This window comes from Andrena cerasifolii, chromosome 9 (assembly GCF_050908995.1).
Source record: "Andrena cerasifolii isolate SP2316 chromosome 9, iyAndCera1_principal, whole genome shotgun sequence".
Taxonomy (NCBI): Eukaryota; Metazoa; Arthropoda; class Insecta; order Hymenoptera; family Andrenidae; genus Andrena; species Andrena cerasifolii.
Window position 1 is genome coordinate 14782188 of NC_135126.1, and position 20128 is coordinate 14802315.

General features: G+C 45.7%; 2 protein-coding genes across 3 annotated transcripts in view; both read right to left on the reverse strand.

Annotated features, from left to right (window-relative positions):
* Positions 1–2036: 2036 nt before the first annotated feature.
* LOC143373469 (uncharacterized) lies at positions 2037–12617 on the reverse strand. Its single transcript, XM_076820773.1, has one exon. It carries the CDS (start codon positions 12615–12617, stop codon positions 12036–12038), a length of 582 nt encoding a protein of 193 aa, XP_076676888.1. The 3' UTR covers positions 2037–12035.
* Positions 12618–12792: 175 nt separating this feature from the next.
* The window catches only part of LOC143373454 (semaphorin-1A), a 446461-nt gene continuing 439125 nt past the window's right edge, over positions 12793–20128 (reverse strand). Inside the window, exons 14-15 of one of the 2 annotated variants that reach the window (XM_076820735.1) lie at positions 18385–18528; positions 12793–13111 (exon numbers count right to left, since the gene is read on the reverse strand). In XM_076820735.1, the coding sequence (XP_076676850.1) occupies positions 12795–13111; positions 18385–18528 (461 nt within the window). In that variant the 3' untranslated portion in view covers positions 12793–12794. The remainder of the gene's footprint in view (positions 13112–18384; positions 18529–20128) is intronic. The other variant, XM_076820736.1, reaches the window with a different exon arrangement.

Here is a 20128-nt window from a genome sequence, read left to right on the forward strand (position 1 = left end):
TTTGGTATACCGGTACTGGTACAACAATCCATGATATTGCCGGAGACATTCGTGAAGAAATCGAACGTGCCGCGCAAATGGCTGATGTAGACACCGATGTAGCACCGTCATATGACGTTATTCCTATAGACTTTAAAGAAAATGTTTTTATAGAAGCAATGACAAGTGAAGGGAACGAGATCACCTTTTCTTTTGAACGTGGAGGCTGGCTTACAAGTTGCCAAGCTTTTCTTCTCTATAAAGGATCGTTCGGGCAACCTGGAGGAGATAGTGGAAAATGCGGATTGGGTGGCGACGGAGGGTATGCTGGAGAGATAATAGTAAGAAATCCAAAAACTAACGGTCAGAACTTTGATATTATGAAAAATGCCAAGCAAGGAAAAGAAGGAGAAAAAGGACGGAGTGGCAAATGTGGTAGCCATGGAAGAAATGGTTTGGATATGGGTTATTTGGATCACGCGTTGTGGACGAAAGTTAAGTTCCGTGATCAAGGTAAATATAAAGTAGAATATTATAATGGTGATAATAGTCCAAGCGATCGCGTGTGGTGTCCAAAAAACAGAAAATATGCTGGGATCATAGCTACTATTATTAAGCATAGAGGGCAAAAAGAATACGAAGAAAGGAAAAGTACCGAGCACCGACAACACAGTGCACAAGCAGTAAGGAAAAAGAACATTTCACAAAACAGCATTTTAACTAACTACTCTAATGACTTTAGCTCTGTAGAAAATCATATACTGCAGAATTTGAGTTCCGATTTGGATAACACTAAGCAACAAGCCTTAAGAGCAATCATTGGAAATCGAGAACAGCTGCAGGAAAAACAAACCATACAGTTAGGAGTTAGACGCTGTGTTAATTTTACTTCTTAAAAAACTTAGCGAACTTAATTTTACTTACCAAAGACATTTTACTTGCCAAAGTAGAATTAAAAGTCGTAATGATTCTGTACCTAGTCTCACCTATAGAAAGATCACTAATGTTGAAAGTTTGATCGATGAGTTGAGAACGCGAAGTGAGGCCGCGGGTAACTAGCTTTGCTGGGGAATCGGTTGTCGACGCTGGTTGGCTGCGGGCCACTTGGCTTGGTGCTGGCGACATTTCGTTTCTCATCGTTGCGAGTTGCGATCCTCGCCCTAGCGGCGTTTAGCGCAAGGTCTTAAAGCGCGAAGTTCGGATTTTAAAGAGTTAAGGATGAAGTTTATTACATTAGAAATGTGTCTCCGCCTCTTTTCTTATCGCTCGAAAAACTAAGAAAGAAAAATCGCACCAGGCGTTGCCGATTTCCTATTCCTACACCCTCGCAATAGAAACCACAAATAGCATTTTCCCCACTAGTCTACGCGTTTCCTTAGGCATGAACGACAAGTCAGAAAGCTCTGGTACTTTATACGTGTTTGTACGAACAAGTAATTCTAAACTCTTTAGATTAAGGGCCTTTTTATTATACAAGTATTGTTGGATTTGTTCCTCTCCGCGTTTACGACAATGTGCTTCTACCACAGAAGATACCTCGCTGTGTCAATATTGTTGCGTGCGACTCGAAGAAGGTAATGCAGGAAAAGCATTTACAAAAGCTCACTTTGGATTTTAAGGGGCGATACCTACCTTATCGGTATTACTGATATACTAATAGCACAGACGAGGTATAGATTCTATACCTCGTCTGTGTTAATAGTAACGAGAGTGGCGACAGTATCGACGGTCGTTATTAAAAGCGACGGATGGTAATGTAGTTACTAGGTAACATCACAGACGAGCTATACTTCGTCTGTGGTGACATCTCAATCGAGACACTTTGTCTATGGTTACGTATTTGCAAGGAGCAACATAGCGGCTGTTGTCGTAGCCAGCCGTTTCCCCACTGCTGGCATACGAAGAAGCTTTATTCAGAGAAAATGTTATATCATCTTCTACCGTGTATTAAATATTTGACAAATTGCAGCAACTCGTTCCATTTTATTGAAACTTCAGTTAGTGGGAATCGATCACGTAACAACGGCATTGTACAGAAAGAAATGAAATGTATCCTCTTTATATTTGAATCATCGTCTCGTTTATTTCATCTCATTATTCTCAGTTTACATTACTTGTGACATTCATCTTAATCTATTTTAACGTTATCGTATGGATATCTGGATTGTAAATGTAAATGTGTAACTCATAAGCGGATCTCTTGCGGTACATTCGTGTGTTAATTCGTTCTTTACTACCGTTTCGATTGGACATCACGGACACCCGATTAAACCCCATCGACAAAAAGAACCTCTGTGCGCGGTGTATCGCGATAAAAAAAAAGAAGAGCGTACTGGGCATCGGGGGATACTTGGCGCTTCATCGTACAAGACGTTCAACCGGCGATTGACATCGAACGATTGCGTCTCTAACGCGAGAAAATGATAACGACTTCGCGGATTACAGATAACGAATATCGGTTTCGCTGGTGGCCGATATACACGAATGGATGCTTGATTTAGCGGGGGGATTTATTTAGCGCTGCTCGTTAATTGTAGCCGCAAAGATTAGTCTGACTCTGTTTTAATCGGACCTACGGAGTTTCTGTAACCATTAACACGTTCACAAGCCAGGTCTCTAGACGTAGATCTGCTCGCAGATCTAGAGCGCAATTGCCTTCCTCTAATACACTGTGCATCGTCGTATACGATTATGGTACGCAAAGGGCGAGTTAGCATCGAAATACAAAATATTCCCAATTCTTTGAATTAACATTCGAATCTAAAACATCACCGTTCTTTTCGGTACGAAAAAATGTATATTACATAAAGTAAACCTTAGAAATACAGAGAGTATTCTATCCACCTAAGTATGCAAACATGCTGATGCAACCCTACCGCCTTCGACATTTAAACACTTTCAAAACCCCCAGAAAACAGCCGATCGAAAAATTCCATTTAATTCAGACAGCACAGCTAAAAGACCGAGGCAACTAAACTCCCAGTACAAAAAGAAACGGACGCAACAAAGTGCACTGCACAGGATACATTAAAAGTAAGTTCGATCCACCTGAAAAATACAATTTCCGTCCTTGTCGAAACCATCGACCGCAATTTAGAAATTCTAAAAGATCGTATTGCATATAGCAATCGTCCTGCTGCGATCCACGAGCTAACACCTGAGCCGCATACGTGTCAGGGGGCTGTGAACGTGTTAGCAACCTGTCCCATCGAACGCTAAAGGAGCGAAGGCGTAAAGGGGGCCACGGAAATCAGGCGGTGAATCGTTTGGTCCACTGGATCGGGCGTGTTACGTGTTGCACTTAACGCACTGTCCTCGTTTCGCTGGACGAGGCTGCTGAAAAATAGGAAATACTCTCTTCTATCGTCGCGAACGCGTGTTACGCCTCCGCGCAGCAGCGAGCAGGTGCGCACGGTTGCCGCGCGAGTCTGGAGAGCTCGAGGAACGATCGCGCGACGGTGACGCCGTGACAACGGTAGTAACATATCGCGATAGGACCTTGATAAACTCGTAATATGTACAACTTACAATTCGCTCTTCCTCCATCTATCCCCCTCTCTCTTCTCGCCACTTTCCATTGCTCGCTCTCGCGCCGTGTACAATTTACAATTAATGTCATGGTAATAAACGGAACATCCCGACAAAATCCGCGACGCTTCGGTTCATATCAAATGTACTGCGTTTAAATTGTATATTATATACAGGCTCCTCAGTCTTGTGCGAAGTGTGAGAAGACGATTTTCATTCCCCGTACTTTATGTTCTAGCGCTCACGCCCCGGGTGAAGCTGTTTCGGCTGCTTTGCACGCGATCGCAGCGCGTGTTCTCTGTAACGAGGGGGGAAACCGAGTCGCAGATGGCCCGGCGGTGTTCTATTTTCTTCGCAAAACGGCGGCTATACAAAATTCGTTCGCTGGCCTTAACGTAGAAAGGATATAACAATTTAGAAGCTTATTTATTGCCCCGTTTAGTGGCAGTATTCTGTGGATCGTTTGTCCTGCACGGTGCCGTCCGATCTGCTCGGCTCGTCTCCCGGCTGTTCGAGCAGAAACTAAAGGGAGGCTCGCAAAACGGCGGCACGTCGCTTAACTTTGGAGTGCGGCGGCTCTGTTGCCTCGCGCCAGTACCGGCAATACCCCTAACGCCTAATTAATTACTTATTATCGTACAAGTCTTGTGTAACTTAGAAGTAAACGGAGCTGTTGGTCGCCATTAGCGCGCGCGGACAGTGTAGGTCGGCGCATCGATGAGAAGGCAAATCTGCCGCGAACCGGAGAAGGGAGAAGTCGTCCTGTCGGTTGATCGAACGCAGCGAAGTCAGTGGCATATGCGATAACAGGAAATAATACTATCCGTAATTATGTCAAGGTAGCCTTTTAGGTGGTGACCTCCTCATCCATCCCCTATCTGTACATCGGCAGCGCATCGTGAGCGCGCCACTGTACAAATCGGAAGGTCCCGTATGCGGGACACGGCCCGCACGCGTGTAAAGTACAGCCGTTAAACCCTTTGCTCGGTGACGCTGACGACCAGGACAAGCTTCCCTTGTGAACCGAGGTTCCGACGAAAGAGCATGGAAAGTCTGTCCACGGAATTTAGATGTATGCACTCCATCGCGAGCTTTCCTGGGGACTCCTTAGCACTTCGACGACGCGAATCATCCGCGACGCAACGCTGAAGAAGCGCAAGGTTCGAGCTTCGACTGGTCCCGGGTGTGAGACGAATTAGTTCACCACGGCTGTTGGTTCGAACCAATCGGGCTCGGTGTCACCTTGCTCTTCTGACGGTGATCGTCGAGCTTGTGACAGCGAACGCGTCGAGGATGATCGCACCCAGTGGCAAAGGAGGTACAGCGAATGATGCCTGTTACTCTGTCGCTGAAGAACGGCGCGGTTTGGATGACTCGTTTCGTGTGCCTTTATCGATTACATCTAGGTGTGTGCTATTCGCCTACGCCAACACGATCCCAGCTATCCTCTAACTAATATTAATTAGAGCTACGACGATATATACAGAAAACGCATTGCATTGGCACAGCAAATATGTGCACCCCGGCTGCCAGCCGTCGCTCCGCTGGCGCTTCCATTACACGCGCTCACTTAATCGCTCAACGACACTCGCGCAAGCACGTATACAGGTCTGAGAGCTCAAAGACTGTTGCTCCAAGACCTGCTCTGCGACAGCGTCCTCGCCGGGACTTGTCTTCGTACTTTTTACTGAACTCTAGACTCAGCTCTTGATCCATTTATAGCCACCGTTTCAACGCAAATTAGTTGGCAAATTATGACGGCATAAAAAAAGAATGATGGTGACTGCGAGGGTAGTTTATGTACGCCTGTATATGTGCTTTCTCTTGGGACAGTTCGAGAATCGCGAACGCCTGACATGAAGTCGCTCTGTTCCTCGAAGCTGATCTCTGACAAGGCTTGATTAATGGTGAATTACGCGTGAATCGTGGGTAAAAGTGGCGCGGATCGCCTCCAGCGCAGATGGCTGGTTATCGCATTCCTCGTCTTTGTATCGCAAGAACCAAAGTCCACGAAAGACGCGCTCTGTCGCTAGTGTTAATTGTTTGCTGCTCGGTTCGCCGACATGACGGAAGTAGTTTGCACGACGGGGCTCGTGGTTTTATTCCTTCTGGCAGCCGATAAGAGCGCTCGACCACCTCGCTTTTGACTGTCTGGGAACGATAGTCCTCGCGCGAGCTATCAACGTCGAAGCTACTTCCACCAGGCCTCCGCTATCAGCGGCATAAGTGTCGCAGTGAATAATTACAAGGGGCGCTGACAGTTCTACCGAAGACGTTACAAATAAATTACGGACAGCTGCGTCGCCAGTGTAAGAATTAATACCCAATCGCAATCGCTCGAAACGGTTTACCATAATTGAAACAGTCAGCTACGACACGTAACAAATCCTCGTTTCTATCTCAGCTCTCCATAGAGAGTATATATCAAAATCCAAAATCAATTTTGCAGAGAATTTCGCTGGGATTCGCGGCAGCGGAGCACCCAGAGAAAAGGGGAAAAAGGAGATTAATGTAACCACGATTGAAGTACTTCAAGAGCTTTATAAAACGAAAAGAAAACTCGATTTTATTTCTTAAATAAATTTGTATAATCACCTAATGAATTTTATTAAATTTGCATTAAAAATATTTTTAGCCCTTCAACTCGGCGCCCCCCACCCCTCAAGATTAAATCCTGAGTGCGCCACTGATTCGAGGTACAAACATTTCTGCATTTTAAATTTTAAATGTCTATCGAATTATTATATAACCACTGATGTTGCGATACTTCAGCGAAGGGAAATAAAAGAGGGTGTTGAAGGGTTGGAGGATTGCCGAAGGAAAAAGATTATAGAACCTGCGCGGTGTCGCGGCCACTGTTTCGATTACATGCCGTACGATTTCCACGCTTTGCTTTCGATTTTCAATGACAGGCGAAGGAGTCATCGCAGTCCGAGAATGTCTGTCGTCGAACGAAGCGAGCGAACGGAATTGGAACACGTCGCGCATCGTGGCCGTTTGCTGAACGGTTGGCAGCCTAGGCTCTTACTGGAATGTTGCATTTACTTTACCTAATTAATGCGATCGTTATAATGTTTATAGTCCCTAGAGCTACAGCGCGACGCCAGCTCGGGGTATGTGCGATTACATTTCACGAGCTCGCCGGTCGTTCCCATCGAACGAGCCGATTCGACTTTCAAATGGCGGCCGTCTGAGGGCCCCCCCACTTGGAAACGTTCCCCGGTAGCCAGAATAACTCGAATACTTCCGATTTATTCGAGTTACTGGCATAATTGAGCCATTAGGCAAGGCACGGTGGAATCCCTTTACGGTTCTCCACGGTTTCAGTTATTTTGAAGGGTGCCCGACGAGTTACGAATTCGCAGTGGAACAGATTTCCTTCGCTTCTAAAGTGGCGGTAGATATCGTTACCCCGTGTTTATCATTAAATAATAATATGCGAGGATAGTCGAACTGTTGCTTTATGCGGAATCTTTCAGATGGGTGTTCGTGGAAAGCTTGCACCCTGCAGCTGGAATTTTCGTGGCGATCGAAAGCGAGCCGATGCTTTTCCGTTGCAATGATTTTTGGATGATGAAAGAGCAACTGGGGATATATATTTAGATTCTGAAAGCTTTCCATGCTTGAAATTATAGGGAGTCCTATGAATTTCATTTAGCTGAAGAAGGTTTTGATTTGAATTCGATGACTGGTTTCTTGAAGTTTGTAGCAGTATATCAGAAGTATCATGAAATGGTACTCTAGTCGCAAGGAGCTGGCTGAAGCTGATTCCTTTTAATGTCCCCACATGGAATTAGAGTTACATTTAACAAATAGCAGAGCCGCCCTTAGCACCGGGCAGAGGCCTTTGCCCCGGGTCCCGCGCTTATATTTTGTAAAAATTACACGAATTAAGTATAATCGTCAAGGTATCGATTTTTTTTTAGAATAGAGTTTCGGCAAGCCTAAGTAACGCACGAAGTAGAGACGCAAGGTTGTCTGTTTTCAATAATATCGACTTTCGGCCCCGGGATCCGCAAACTCTAAGGGCGGCTCTGACGAATAGCACCAGGATGCTGTAAAGATACGTTGTTACTGGTGATATATGTGCAGTGAAATCGAATTGCGCGAAATGCATACAAAATGGGCTCCGTTACGGACGTTTTTAAGTAACCAAAATAATCTGTTTCTACAACGATGCAGAAGAAATGATACAGACGTAATAAAAACTTTTTGACTCTTAAAATGAATAAGTATATCTAACGAATTGTCACCAAACTTAAAATAAAATCTAAGAACTACGAAACCCCGCTAAAGCTCTGAAATTCAGTGTTCGATCTAACGAAATAAAATTTGCCCCGAATCATACTTCGATTATTCAAAAATCGCAAATACCCAAACGATCTTGGATGACAAAGAATTTGTCAAAACCTACGTTTAAACCGCACAGAGAGAGACTAAAATGAAATGAAAACATTTCCCGCGATTGTCCTAAGAACAGTTAAAGTCCGTTTCCACACGGAGGGCCATTCCAATCCCATCGAACCGTACCGTACACTGTCAGCTTCGTCGCACATACCCCAGGGTCTATGGTGCTTCCCATGCGTCACGCAAATTCGCCGTATTCCCTCGAATAAAGTCTCGTGCTGCTCGCATACGAAGAAGAGCCTTAAATCTTAATGTCTCGATTTAAACCTGAACCTATGAACGATAAAAAGATGGCGTGCAAGTGTCCCTCCAATTCGGACGAAGAATACCAAAAAAGAAAATATAAAAAAAATATCGCGATTCGAAAGACCCCACTGTTCCCTCTCTCTCTTTATCTCTCTCTCTCTCTTTCTCTACGGAGCGATTTGTTTACGTCGTAGACCGTAGGCGTCGACGAAGTCAGTTTTTAAACGGAGTACTATGTACATTTTCCTTACCGATTACAATTAATCACGTTACACTAAATAAAACGCTTTGTATACATACATGCACATCTGTCTGCCTCCTCGTCTAATTTAGAAATATCGTAGCGTATAACAATTCGCCAATAATATTTATAATAATTCATATTTATATTTGTATAATTTTCTTCATTCGCCACGACACAAGGTACCTAAGTTGGATGCTTCCTCTTTTGTATAATATATATATATGTGTGTATATATATATATATATATATCGTATTTGTAAAATATTCATCGTTCCCCACCCGGAAGTTAGCGGTCATAGAGTCCGGATGCAACGAGACGTCGGGTGTGGCGGAATTTTTAATTAAAAAAGATCGCGGGCTTTCGCAAAGACCGCCGAAAAACTGTAATTAGCTGCCTCTCTTATTTAGCTCATTCTCTCCTATTCTTTCTCTCTCGCTCTCTTACACACACACACACACATACGCGCACTTCCGTTCTCTCGCGGTATATTTATCTCTACGCGGATTAAAAAAAAAATATATGTATATAATATATGTATATGTATTTTGTATGTATATATATATATATATATATCTATATACGCGTAATATGTATATATGTATATGCGATAATGAGAATGCAACGTGTATATACGCGCGTACAAACGCCTGCCGACTGTACGCGCGTATATACGAACATTAATGCGCACCACTGCTGTCCGCGTCGACGAGTAGCGTTTAACGAATGAATTCTCGATCCCGTTCGAATGATTCTCAACGATAAAAAAAAAAAAAGACGAGATGGAACAGAAAAGAACAATTTCTACCTATTTACACCCATGCCCTCTGTCTTTCGCGCGCGCAACTTCCTAAAACGCTGCCCTCCCCCCTCCCACGCGCCCTCGTCGCGCGAGCGCCACCCTACGGTGGACGTCGAACGCGTGGCCATCAGCTCCCTTCGATCCACGGAATCGATTCCTCCCGCTCCCGTGCTTGGTCCATCCCGCTCGAACGCGCAACGACAATAAGGTGAAAATCGATGTGTTTTAAGTTCTAACTCGCTCTTACCGCCCTTCGTACAGAAGCACGTTAGAATTGTCGCGGCAGTGTTGGTTTAAACCAGCGACAGGACACGTCTGTCCGTGATCCTTGGGTTCGATGGAGAGAGACCGATACCGACATGCCCGCGCAAAGAAAGGAAGATAATCTTTCATTCCCAACGATCTAACGGTTACTAGAATTTCTCATCGTCCCTCTAACATCCTAGTTAAAATCTACCACCCCCCCTGCCCCTTCGTTCCCTCTGATCGTGCCTCTAATCACGTATTTATATACAACGCTACGATAGTGCTCGATCGGTTTTTTAGGATCGAAGGATTCGCAGTCGCTATGCGTATCGCGGTCACCCCACTCGATCCATTTTCTTCCCTCCCCTCCCCCTCCCCCGCGCCCGCTGTTTTGTTCTCTGTCCATCTTTACCGATGTATCTGGGACAAACGTTAGCCGCTGCTTGTTGCAGGCACTCTGTTCCGCGGTTAAGCCGTGAAGGAGATACAACCAGTATACGCCTACTTAGTAAGACCGATTTGCGCCATTGTCAGAGGCATCTCACGCCAAACACGGCTGAGACCCCACCCACCCCCCCTTTTCTTCGAGTTGCATTCTCTTCTCGACCGAGCTACCCGCTTCTTCGAGGATACTTCGCCGCGGAGAGGTCCCCCCGCGCGGGTTGTCGAGTTTCTCGCCAGAAGGTGGCGGATAACGCGCCGCACGAGCATATTCAAGGAGAGTGTCCCCGGCGAAATGAATCGCGCGAATGCATTTATCAAAGCTCCCCTCCCGCCGGGTCCGGCGATTTAATTAAACTCGCGAGCGCGATCAATTTCCGACGGTTAGGAAGCGGCTCGCCGGACCGCGCGCGCGGGCGTCTCGAACGCTTGTCACCCGACGAAACAATAAAATTCATTCCCACCCTATCAACGAACATTCATATATTACTTTTTTTTTTTAACAGCTAAAACTCGAACGCGTCTGTTTTTTTCCCCCCCCATCAATGGTACCTGAAAGGCGCATCTTTCATCGTTCAACGACCCAACGCGTGATAATCGCAGTCGAGCGACCCATTTGCAACGTTCACCTCGCACTTCATAAAATAAAAACATAAGGAAAACCTCTACAAACCGCCTCGGAACACCGGCAAACAGTTATATATCGATTTAACACGTCCCAGCGAAAAATACATACTCCTCGAAGACACCACAGACGCGGTTAAACGTTCCCTTACTTAATAACCGTGCGTGCCTCGACACCACAATTCTCTCTTGCTATTTACCAATACTCACAGCACGGCAATAAGTGCACAACAATACTCGAATAAGTCTTACTTAAGTCTCTCTCTCTCGCCCCATCCTCACCCCCACTCTCTCTCTCTCTAAAACATCGTCCCATCCTATCGAATATCTTAAACGAAACGCATTAAATGAGGCACTTGCCCGAATCTGTACCGGCCGCATTCTCCACCTTCCCCTGTTTATAGATCAGATATCTGCCAACAATTAATATACCGAAGGCACGCCTCGTCCCGCGCGAACGCACGGGACGTCCCCGCCGCGAGTCGTCGTTTCTCAAACCTCTTCTCCAGAGGGGAACCTTTCTGTTCAACGTGCAGACGCTTCCTGGATGGCCGTTTCGGCGCTTGCCACGCTGACCTTCGCCCCGCCAGCTCCTTACAATGCGACCTGGAGCTTCGCACGAGTGGTCCGTATCATCTTAGTTCCGTTCAATATCTTATTCGCCCGGTGGGGTTCGTTTCCTTCGGTTGATCGTAGTTTGAGAAACGAGGTCCCCAGCCAAGACGCCCCCGTACTTCGTCCTTAAATCACCGCGGCTCTATGCACCTAAGCAGGCCACTGCTACGAACACACTCTCCTCTGATCGTATCACATTACACACCTACGAGTCGATCCTTTGTCCCGTCGTCGTTGTTGCTCGTTCTGTCCCACTCCCTCCCCTCATCTCCCCGACACCCCGTCCGTCCATTGCCGTACTGGTGAGAAACGGAAAGGAAGAACCCGATGAAACGATCGAATTCTGGCGCGAGAGATTAGCCCGGGTAGCCGTCGCGCGTCCGACACGCGGCACGGTCGCCGCGCCGGAGGCGGCTCTCGCTCGTTTCCGCGAGTGTAGCACATTTAAAAAAATAATTCCACGTCCGCGTGTCTCTCTTGTCCGCGGCACGTTGTCAGACGTTGCGGCACACGCGAGACCGGAAGCACGCGGCCTCTGCGCGGTCGCGGTCCGCCCGCCGCGGCGGACGACGACGAAAATGAAGCCTGTGCCTTTCCGGGGGGACGTCGCGCACTTGAGACTTGAGGTAACACTTGGCTTGCTTCCGCGCCTTCTTGACGATAGTCCCTCTCCGCTGTCCCTCGGTAACATCCCGGCTTGATCATCAAAGACAATCAGAGCGGTGGGAAAACCGCTCGACGGTCGCTGCGACCTGGAGCTCCTTCCGAGGGACGCGGGAATCGAGTCGACAATCGCAGCGCGTCTTCTTCACCGACCGCGAGATAGCTTCTCAGGTTGCCTCGCGTCTCAGTTGATCGATCCAATAGTGGATCCTCGGCGCCAATCCAAGGGAGAGCACCCGTTGTCACTTGCGCGCCGCCTCGTACGTCAATCCACGCCGGAAGAACATCGAGCTGGCACCCACGCGCTTCTTCCTGTAGCTGGAGCTCCTGAAGAACCGACTGTCCCCGTCGGCCATCGATCGCGACCTGGGTGGCGGGCTCCGCCTCCCGTCGCACTGGCTGGCCACGTACATGATCATGTCGTTGAAGTTCGGTAGGAACTGCGGATTGAACAGCGACAGGATCCTCTCGTTCAACTCGCGGGGGTCCCGGGTGGGCACCATGTAATGGTCGTGGCTGTTCGCCGTCTCCGCTCGATTGAGGTCGGCGATCATCCGTTGGTGACCGCGGCACAGATCGTCCAGGCTGTTGGCGCTGCTGCTGCTGTAGTCGCGGAGCCCGCTGCCCGGCTCCGTGAGCGTGGTCTCGATGTACTCCTGCCCCTGGAAGTCCTCGTATCGCCTCCTGTAGTCGATGACCTTGGACACCGTCCGCGAGTCGTAGGGTGCCTCCCTGGACCCGGCGAGGAACTCCATCGATCTGCCGTCGCCGGCCACGATCTCGTACGGGTCCTCTTCGTGGCCCATAGCCGGGTCGTCGAGCATGCAGCCGGCGTGCCGCTCGGCCACGTCGTCGCTGGCGACGGTGGCGGGGTCCTCGTCGTCGTCGTCGTCGTTACGGCCGTCCGATTCCGCGAGGTCGGAGGAAGAGGAGGAAGAAGATGAGCCGGAACCCGTGGGGTCCTGCGGCAAGCCTCAGACGGCTCTGTGTCGCCTTCTATATCATATGTACGTCTTCTTCACCTTCTGCACCGGCTTGTTCTCCGCCGACGAGTTGGCGTTCTTCCCGTTCGGGTTCTTCGGCGGCACGTTCAGCACCAGGTTTATGGACTTGTTGTTGAAGCCCGGCGACTCCGAGCTCTCCGTCAGTCTGTTCAGCTGCTGGCGTTGCTCCGACGGCTCGGGGTACGGTGTGCCGCGTAGCCTCTGCGAGAACCAGAAGCCGGAGGCGAAGCCAGCCACCAGCGAGAAGAAGCAGGTCCCTATCAGGGCACCGGTCAGGGTCTGGGCGGAGTAGACCACCGGTGTCGCGATCACGTCTGCAACGAAAGCTGAGTGAGCATTGGTGGTGACACGGTACGACGACTTATTGCTTCTCGGGGATTGCAGCTTCCGTGGCTGCTGAAGAAATTGGGATCTGGCGGGGACAGGTTCGTCAGGTGAGGAGGCGTGGCGCGAGCACGGGCTATGGGAAGTTCAGTGGAACGGAGGAGGATGTTCAGCTCGCTGGCATCGTGCAGCTAAACGACTCTGTGCTTTGATTGACTCGTGTCTTTTGGAAAGCTGTCGCCTGGGGAACTTGGCACCGATTTTGGGGGGATCGTTGAGTGCTTAGTATCGAGCAAAAAGAACACCCTTCGGAAATGCACGTAACGTTTGTAGTTTTGATTCTTGCTGGCGAAGGTGATTTGTATGTTCGATGGAAGGAGGTACACTCAAGAGATGTGTGAGATATCTTTGAAGAAACGTTAAGGTGCGACCCCACGGCGCGTGGCTCGTCAAATCGGCTTAGCGAGCGCGAGTCAGGAAGCCACTGGCGTTTCGACGGCGCGGCTGACCCAAGATGATCGTAGGCGGAACGCGCCGTGGGATCGCACCTTTATAAGTGTTTCTCGCCACTCATTATGGGACCGTGCATATCCACGTGGGAGGTGTGGAATGATGAATTTAGCTATATTGTGTGATGTTATTAATAGAATAATCTTCTCCTTTCTCCATTAGCATGAGAGTATGTACATAGAAGTAGTGTATATGCTGCACGCTTGGTGCTAATGGATAGATAAAATAAACTGAGTGATGATAAAGTTGAATAATTAAGAATAGTTATCCGGTATAACGAATTATTTAGTGTTCGAAGTATTTGCATTTTATAGTATTCACATTTCTCGTTATTTTGGTACGATTGGTAGTAATTTTTCATAAAAATTTGCCTCAAACATATAGGACAATTATTTTGGTAGTTTAAATAAAATCTAGACATCTCAATGAAAATGTACTAAGAATTGTTCGAAATATCGTTGGAACGATTTCCGAAAAATTATGCAAATTGATAATGGTAAACTATTCGAGTAATGTGGGTGGAATAATTATTTTCCAGTTGAGTTATTCGAATTTCGAATATTATTTCCATATACATGCTTCCGTACTAAAAAAGGAGGAAAAGAATTATTCTGTTAGTAAGAGTGTAAACGACAACTAAATTCGTAGTTTACACCTTAGGCAAGTTATCGAAAATCTCGAATAAATTTTGAATAAAATTCTTCTTAAGCAGAAAGAAGTATTTTTATCTGTTGAATAAATGCAATTCGAATAAATCATTTTATCTGTCACTCATCCAAACAATCTGAGTTACTGCAACTTTTCAAATGATAGGGAATGAAGTTACTCCACTCTTTATTCAGATAATGCTCAATAATGGCCAAATTAAGCAAGAAGCTACCAACCCTCAATGATCTGAAATTTATTAAATTTAGTTTGAAGATTTTAATTGCTAAAGAAAAGTAACTTTATTTCTGTTGAGTATATTTTATTTCTTATTACTGTCTTAAAATGTTTTTTAATTGGTTATTTAACAGTGAGTAGTATAATTAATATAATTTAAATTTTTTATAGTTTTTGTTTTTAAGGCTAAAATGGAACCATGACTTGTTCTATGGGTTGATAAATTTTTGCAAAATAAAGATCACAAAATTATGGGATCCGCACCGCGTTTAACCAATTTTTTGTTATTTTTTGGGTTGGCAGGTTTTTGCATAACTTGGCCCAATTATCCCTTGCTTTTTGGTCTCCGACACTCAAGTTCGCTATCGTCTCCTCGCTCGCCTCTTAGACTACGGTCTAGCAGGGCTTGAAAACTGTTTATAATATCGATTTCGGTTCTCCAAACGGTTATGAAGAACCTTTATTCGGAATAACTGTTACGAAGAACCGAAATTTCCAACTATTATCTGTTTCGGTTAGGATTTCTATTCCCCTCATATCGATTCCATAACCCTTATTTTTCGGTTCCGAAACGGTTCCAGAATCAATTCTTGTATCCACTTGTCCCTAATTGATATCATTAATAATTATTGTACATGCGCATATTTTTTACAAAATCCTTGTAGAAACAGGAGGAACTTTTAACTTCTTATTCTGAATAATATAGTGTGTGTGCGCGCGCGCGTGTATGTAGCTGATTTATTTATTTCAAGAGTTTATTAGAAATCAATGATATGTATAAATGTTTCTCCTTTTTCTATGATTTTGTGAAAAATATGCACATATACAGAAATCTGCAGTTACAATAATTATTAATGATATCAATTAGGGAAAAGTCGATACAATAATTGATTCTGGAACCGTTTCGGAACCGATATAGAACCGAAAAAATAATGGCTACGGAACCGATATGAGGAGGGAAGTAGGAACCGCAACCGAAACAGATAATAGTTGGAAATTTCGGTTCTTCATAACAGTTATTCCGAATAAAGGTTCTCCATTAGCTGAATTTTTAAGTGTTCCGACCCGATTTCCAGTCTAAAAGCGGTGTTACGGATGGAAGAACTCTAGTAAGCTTTTAAAAGCGGGAGAAGGTAAAGACAATAGCGCATTTGAGTGCCAGCAATCAACAGCCCAGGCGTCCATTTCGTATAATTTTTCGACACTAGCATATTAAGGAGCTAAGGATGTCAAGACAGGAATCCATTTTCAATTTGCACGACCCTATAATGATTGATAAAACGGATATCCTCAAAGGAATTCCTTTACACACTATTCGAGTGTAGCTCAAGTATCTCACTACACTTTCACCTGTTAACTGAGCTATTCCTTCACTAGAAACGCCTTCAGTCTATTTGAAATTGTATTAAGGGGTCATTCCAAATCGCTCTGCCGAAATTTCAGCTATTTTTAAAGATTTTTTTCTCAGTAAATACCACAGTTTATTAAGCGTCTTATATTATGCAAAAAAGGTTAAAAATAATTTTCTTAATGTATTTGAAATGTATTTTTATGGCGTCAATATAACACCGCAAAAAGAGGTACGTTCGTGGCGCAGGTGATTTAAAAAATATTGATTTCACTATATGTTGTATTTACTGAGAAAAAATCTTTAAAAATGGCTTCATTTTTCGGGTGATTAAAGTAGAATGGCCCTTTAAGTCGGTGCAAAAGTTCGTTCGTTCGCTGTTAGATAATGTTAGGTGTACAGAAACGTCTTTTTTTAGTACACCTACTTATACTTTACCAGCAAAGTGGTAAAAGGTCATAGATTGTCAAGGAAAATAATTCGATTAAAAGAACATGTAATACAGTGGGTGGCGAAATTATTACACTCAAACAAAGAGGTTTTGTAAGTTTAAGAGAGGGAATAAAATAGATGTTTCGTTTTTAATTTTATAATATAATTTTTTAATACTAGTATATGTATTTATGAATGCAAATTAAACACATTTAGGTATATAGATTTAAGACTGTATTGTGCGAGAAATACAATTACTCAATATTTGGTGATTCCGCCTTTAGCTTTTATTTCTCTGATGATATTCTCTATTACTTTTATCTGATTTATAATAATTTCATCTCCGCCCTTTTAAAACCAAATAAGATTTGTACATTGAAAAAATACTCACAATGTTGCCAGATGTTGTAGCTAATCAATAAATGAAAAAAAAAACAATAATATTCATACATTGTTACTTTAATTACAGCCCCGATTTTCACAGGTATTGACTGAAATGTTTAGAGTGTAATAATTTGGCTACCCTCTGTATATTTTTTTCTTTTAACAAAGACTTTGGTTCAATAAAGCCAACGAACTTTTGCCCCGACCTAATATGTTTAAAATTGCTCCCAGATGAATCCACTCATTTCGTCCACAGTAAATGCGGCAAATGACCTGGCACGATTCTTTCCATCTGTTGGATGAACGAAGGTTTTGCAATTTCGCGATGAATCTACCTGTCACATCCAACGTAGAAGGATTCTCGAATGACGAGCCAACTCGTTTTCCCCAGTTAACAGGTTACTACCGTTAAATCTCCTCAACGACAGCTTCCCAAAGATGCAAATCAACTGCAGCACACTGGCTTCATTGAAAACACCGCCCCTGTACGTAGCACAAGAGCAGTCCGTTTTTAGCACGTGACCGAAATATCGTTCTCCACCGTGAAAACAGCGTGGGATAAGCAGAGCCGCGTCGCCTCTCACACTGGCCGGTTAAAATCGTGCATTTGGCGTGTTATTAACGTTCCCATTAATACAAATCGTTTAATAGCTGTAGGCGGCGATGCATATTCGCGCCGGTCCGCTCCGGACTTTATTTCCCCTCGACATGCCCGGCCCGATCTGCGTTAACGTTAAAATCCTGTGTCGATCGATTTGTCGCCCGGCGTTCGCGGCTGTACGAATCAATTAACGCTCCCGAAATTAAATGCAATCTCACCGTTTCTCCGAACAATACCGATCGCGACCGTCCCTCCCCGTCTAGTCGCGGAGGAATCGAGCCACGAAGCTGAACCGCAAACGGCGAGCCGTCGTGGCAACGAGGGAAGCTTCCCTCCGCCGTTCCCCCTCGAGACAGCACGAGCTTCGTGGCTGGTGTTCCGTCGTTGGGAAGCTGCTCGCTCCCCCGTAGCCATGTGCGCGGGTTTATTTTTTCCCCACGGGGCGATTGTTATCTACTTGGACGCGCGTACTTTTAATAAAACTAGGTGACGGGGGCGCGGGTGCTGGTGCAACTAGTTACAAACACAACAGGGTGAGTACAAGGTGCCACAAAGTTGGGATACGACGTGTAAGTTGAAGGAGAGCCGCTACGGCGAACGAGTAGAAGCTGCTCGAACCGCTGAGGTGTGAACGGGTGTGTAGGCAGATGTGTGGAAGCGTGTGACAGGTGGATGGTGTGGAGGTGCATCGCGACTGGGGCTAATGATGGGCTTTTAATCCGTTCTCTGGTAAATTCCTGGTCAATCGAATACTGTTGCCCTGCTACCAACCACTTTCGATTATTACACGAAAAATATTCGAAGTTCACGATGGGTTTTGGATGGAACCGGTCTCCATTCATTGGCCTCTCATTGGCAACTTTGGAATAACGAGCAGAGCGTCGAAGCTTTCAAGATTTCGAAACGCGTGCCTGAATAATTTAATCGAAGTGGCTCGAGCTGCTGGCAACATGCTTAAAGCGGTTTGAAGTGATTTGACGGGGTTCGAAGTGGTTTGAAGCGTCTCGGAGCCCATCACTAGCCGTGATCAATGAACACAAGGAAAGAAAATATGTGTCGTGACATGTAACGTGGGTAGACCATCTGGATATTGCGCAAATGATTACCTTGAGGCTCGTTAGCTCGTGGCTGCGTACGGCCGTACTGATTTTCTCGATCCAGCTCGATGACGATTTCATTGTCCCGTTCATCGGGCTGCTCGCCACGCCCGATTTCGGGCGGAACCGCTGGTTGCACGGGCTTCGCCATCTCTGAAGCAACATTTCACCAGTTTGATGACGGGGGGACACAGATGGCAGTCGGAGTTAAGGTAACAGTGATGCTCGGAACGTAAGTTAACATGATAGACACATGTCGAGGCGACTGAAAATGTACGAAGCCTCCCAGAGACCGTGCGAGCCAAACTCCAGGCCATCCTGCTGCTGGAGCATGGCTCGCAAGAATTCTGTGAAGCTGATAAACTGGAGGGGTGACATCGGCGAATGGTGTCGTTTGAAAGTAATCGATGAAACATCGACCGCTGCCAAAAACCACTGTCAACACGTTCACGCCAACATGTGCCACCGTTGGTACACTGTCAACTTTCCGGGGCTAGCGAAGCCCACGAACAAAGACGATAAAGTTTCCAACGATAGCAGTTACCATTCTTTTAATCAACACTTTTCCTGCAGACCCACCGTAGACGCACAAGTTGGCGTGAACGTGCGAATGTTATCGCACGTGTACTTCCTTGGTTAGTAACAGGAATGGTCGGTATCTCCCTGTGTTAAAGACCTCGTCTAGGTTATTCAAAAGGAGGCCAGATGGATCTCGTAATCCGGTGGCTACTCGCCACCGAGGAGCACCGGCTGGGGCTTCGATGGTGGCGCGTAAAATGTCGCGCGCGTAGACGTTATGTGGGCACACAGAGTGGGCAGGAAGTGGCCGTTAGCGGTGCTATGCCCATGGTGGAGTATGTAAGAAGCGTTAGTATGGATAGGTGATGGTGAAAGGGTAAAGCGGCCCGGAACAAATCGTAAGTAGCCGTCACGGTCAACGAACGAAGGGAAACCATCGCGCAAACGATACGCAATGTGCCTCCCGCTGATTTCTCCGCCCGATACGAGGACATACGAGGTGTCTGTTTCAGGGTCCACCTAGGATTTACGATTTCAGACGCCATTCTTAAATTGTAGGTTTTTCAAGGACGCTCGATTACGTTTCATCAGAAGGAAATCTCGCTGCTCGGCAGATTTTAACAAACCTTCGTGTCGAGCATGTAAAAATGTAGACATCGTTCTGTGATAAAAATATTTCGTGGTAATTGTGTCGGGTTATCCTTCCAACTTTCGTTTGTAAGCCTGCTGTTTGAATGTGTTATAATGGCGAGGGGGACTCTTCGGTGAAGACGCTCGAGAAATAGGGGGTTTTTACAAATTTTTTACAAGAAGAGGGTGTAACGTATCGTAGAAAATGTTTTTGGATTTTATTAATACACTTGTTAGGGTACAAAATTAATTTTTGTTTCATGTTTTTCGTCCTGATGCATTTTCTAGGTGGCGCTTAGTGCAGCGCTGCCAAAGAATGATGCCTAAACGGTATCCACGATTTCAGAAGATCTAATGAATCGATTGAAAAAAACCTTGATGCATTTGATTCGTCATTGGACTCATTATCGCATTATCCTCTAACGCGATTGTTTAAAACACGGGTTTTCTTTTTATCTATACATTCATGCTTACAGTTACCCGCTTTTTTTTACACTATTTCGTTCAAATGTGCAACTATTATCGTAGTTTTGGGGATTTCCCCGCCGCAGAGGATAATGCCATCAATTTTAATACATTCTTTCAATTTTCAATTGCATACGAT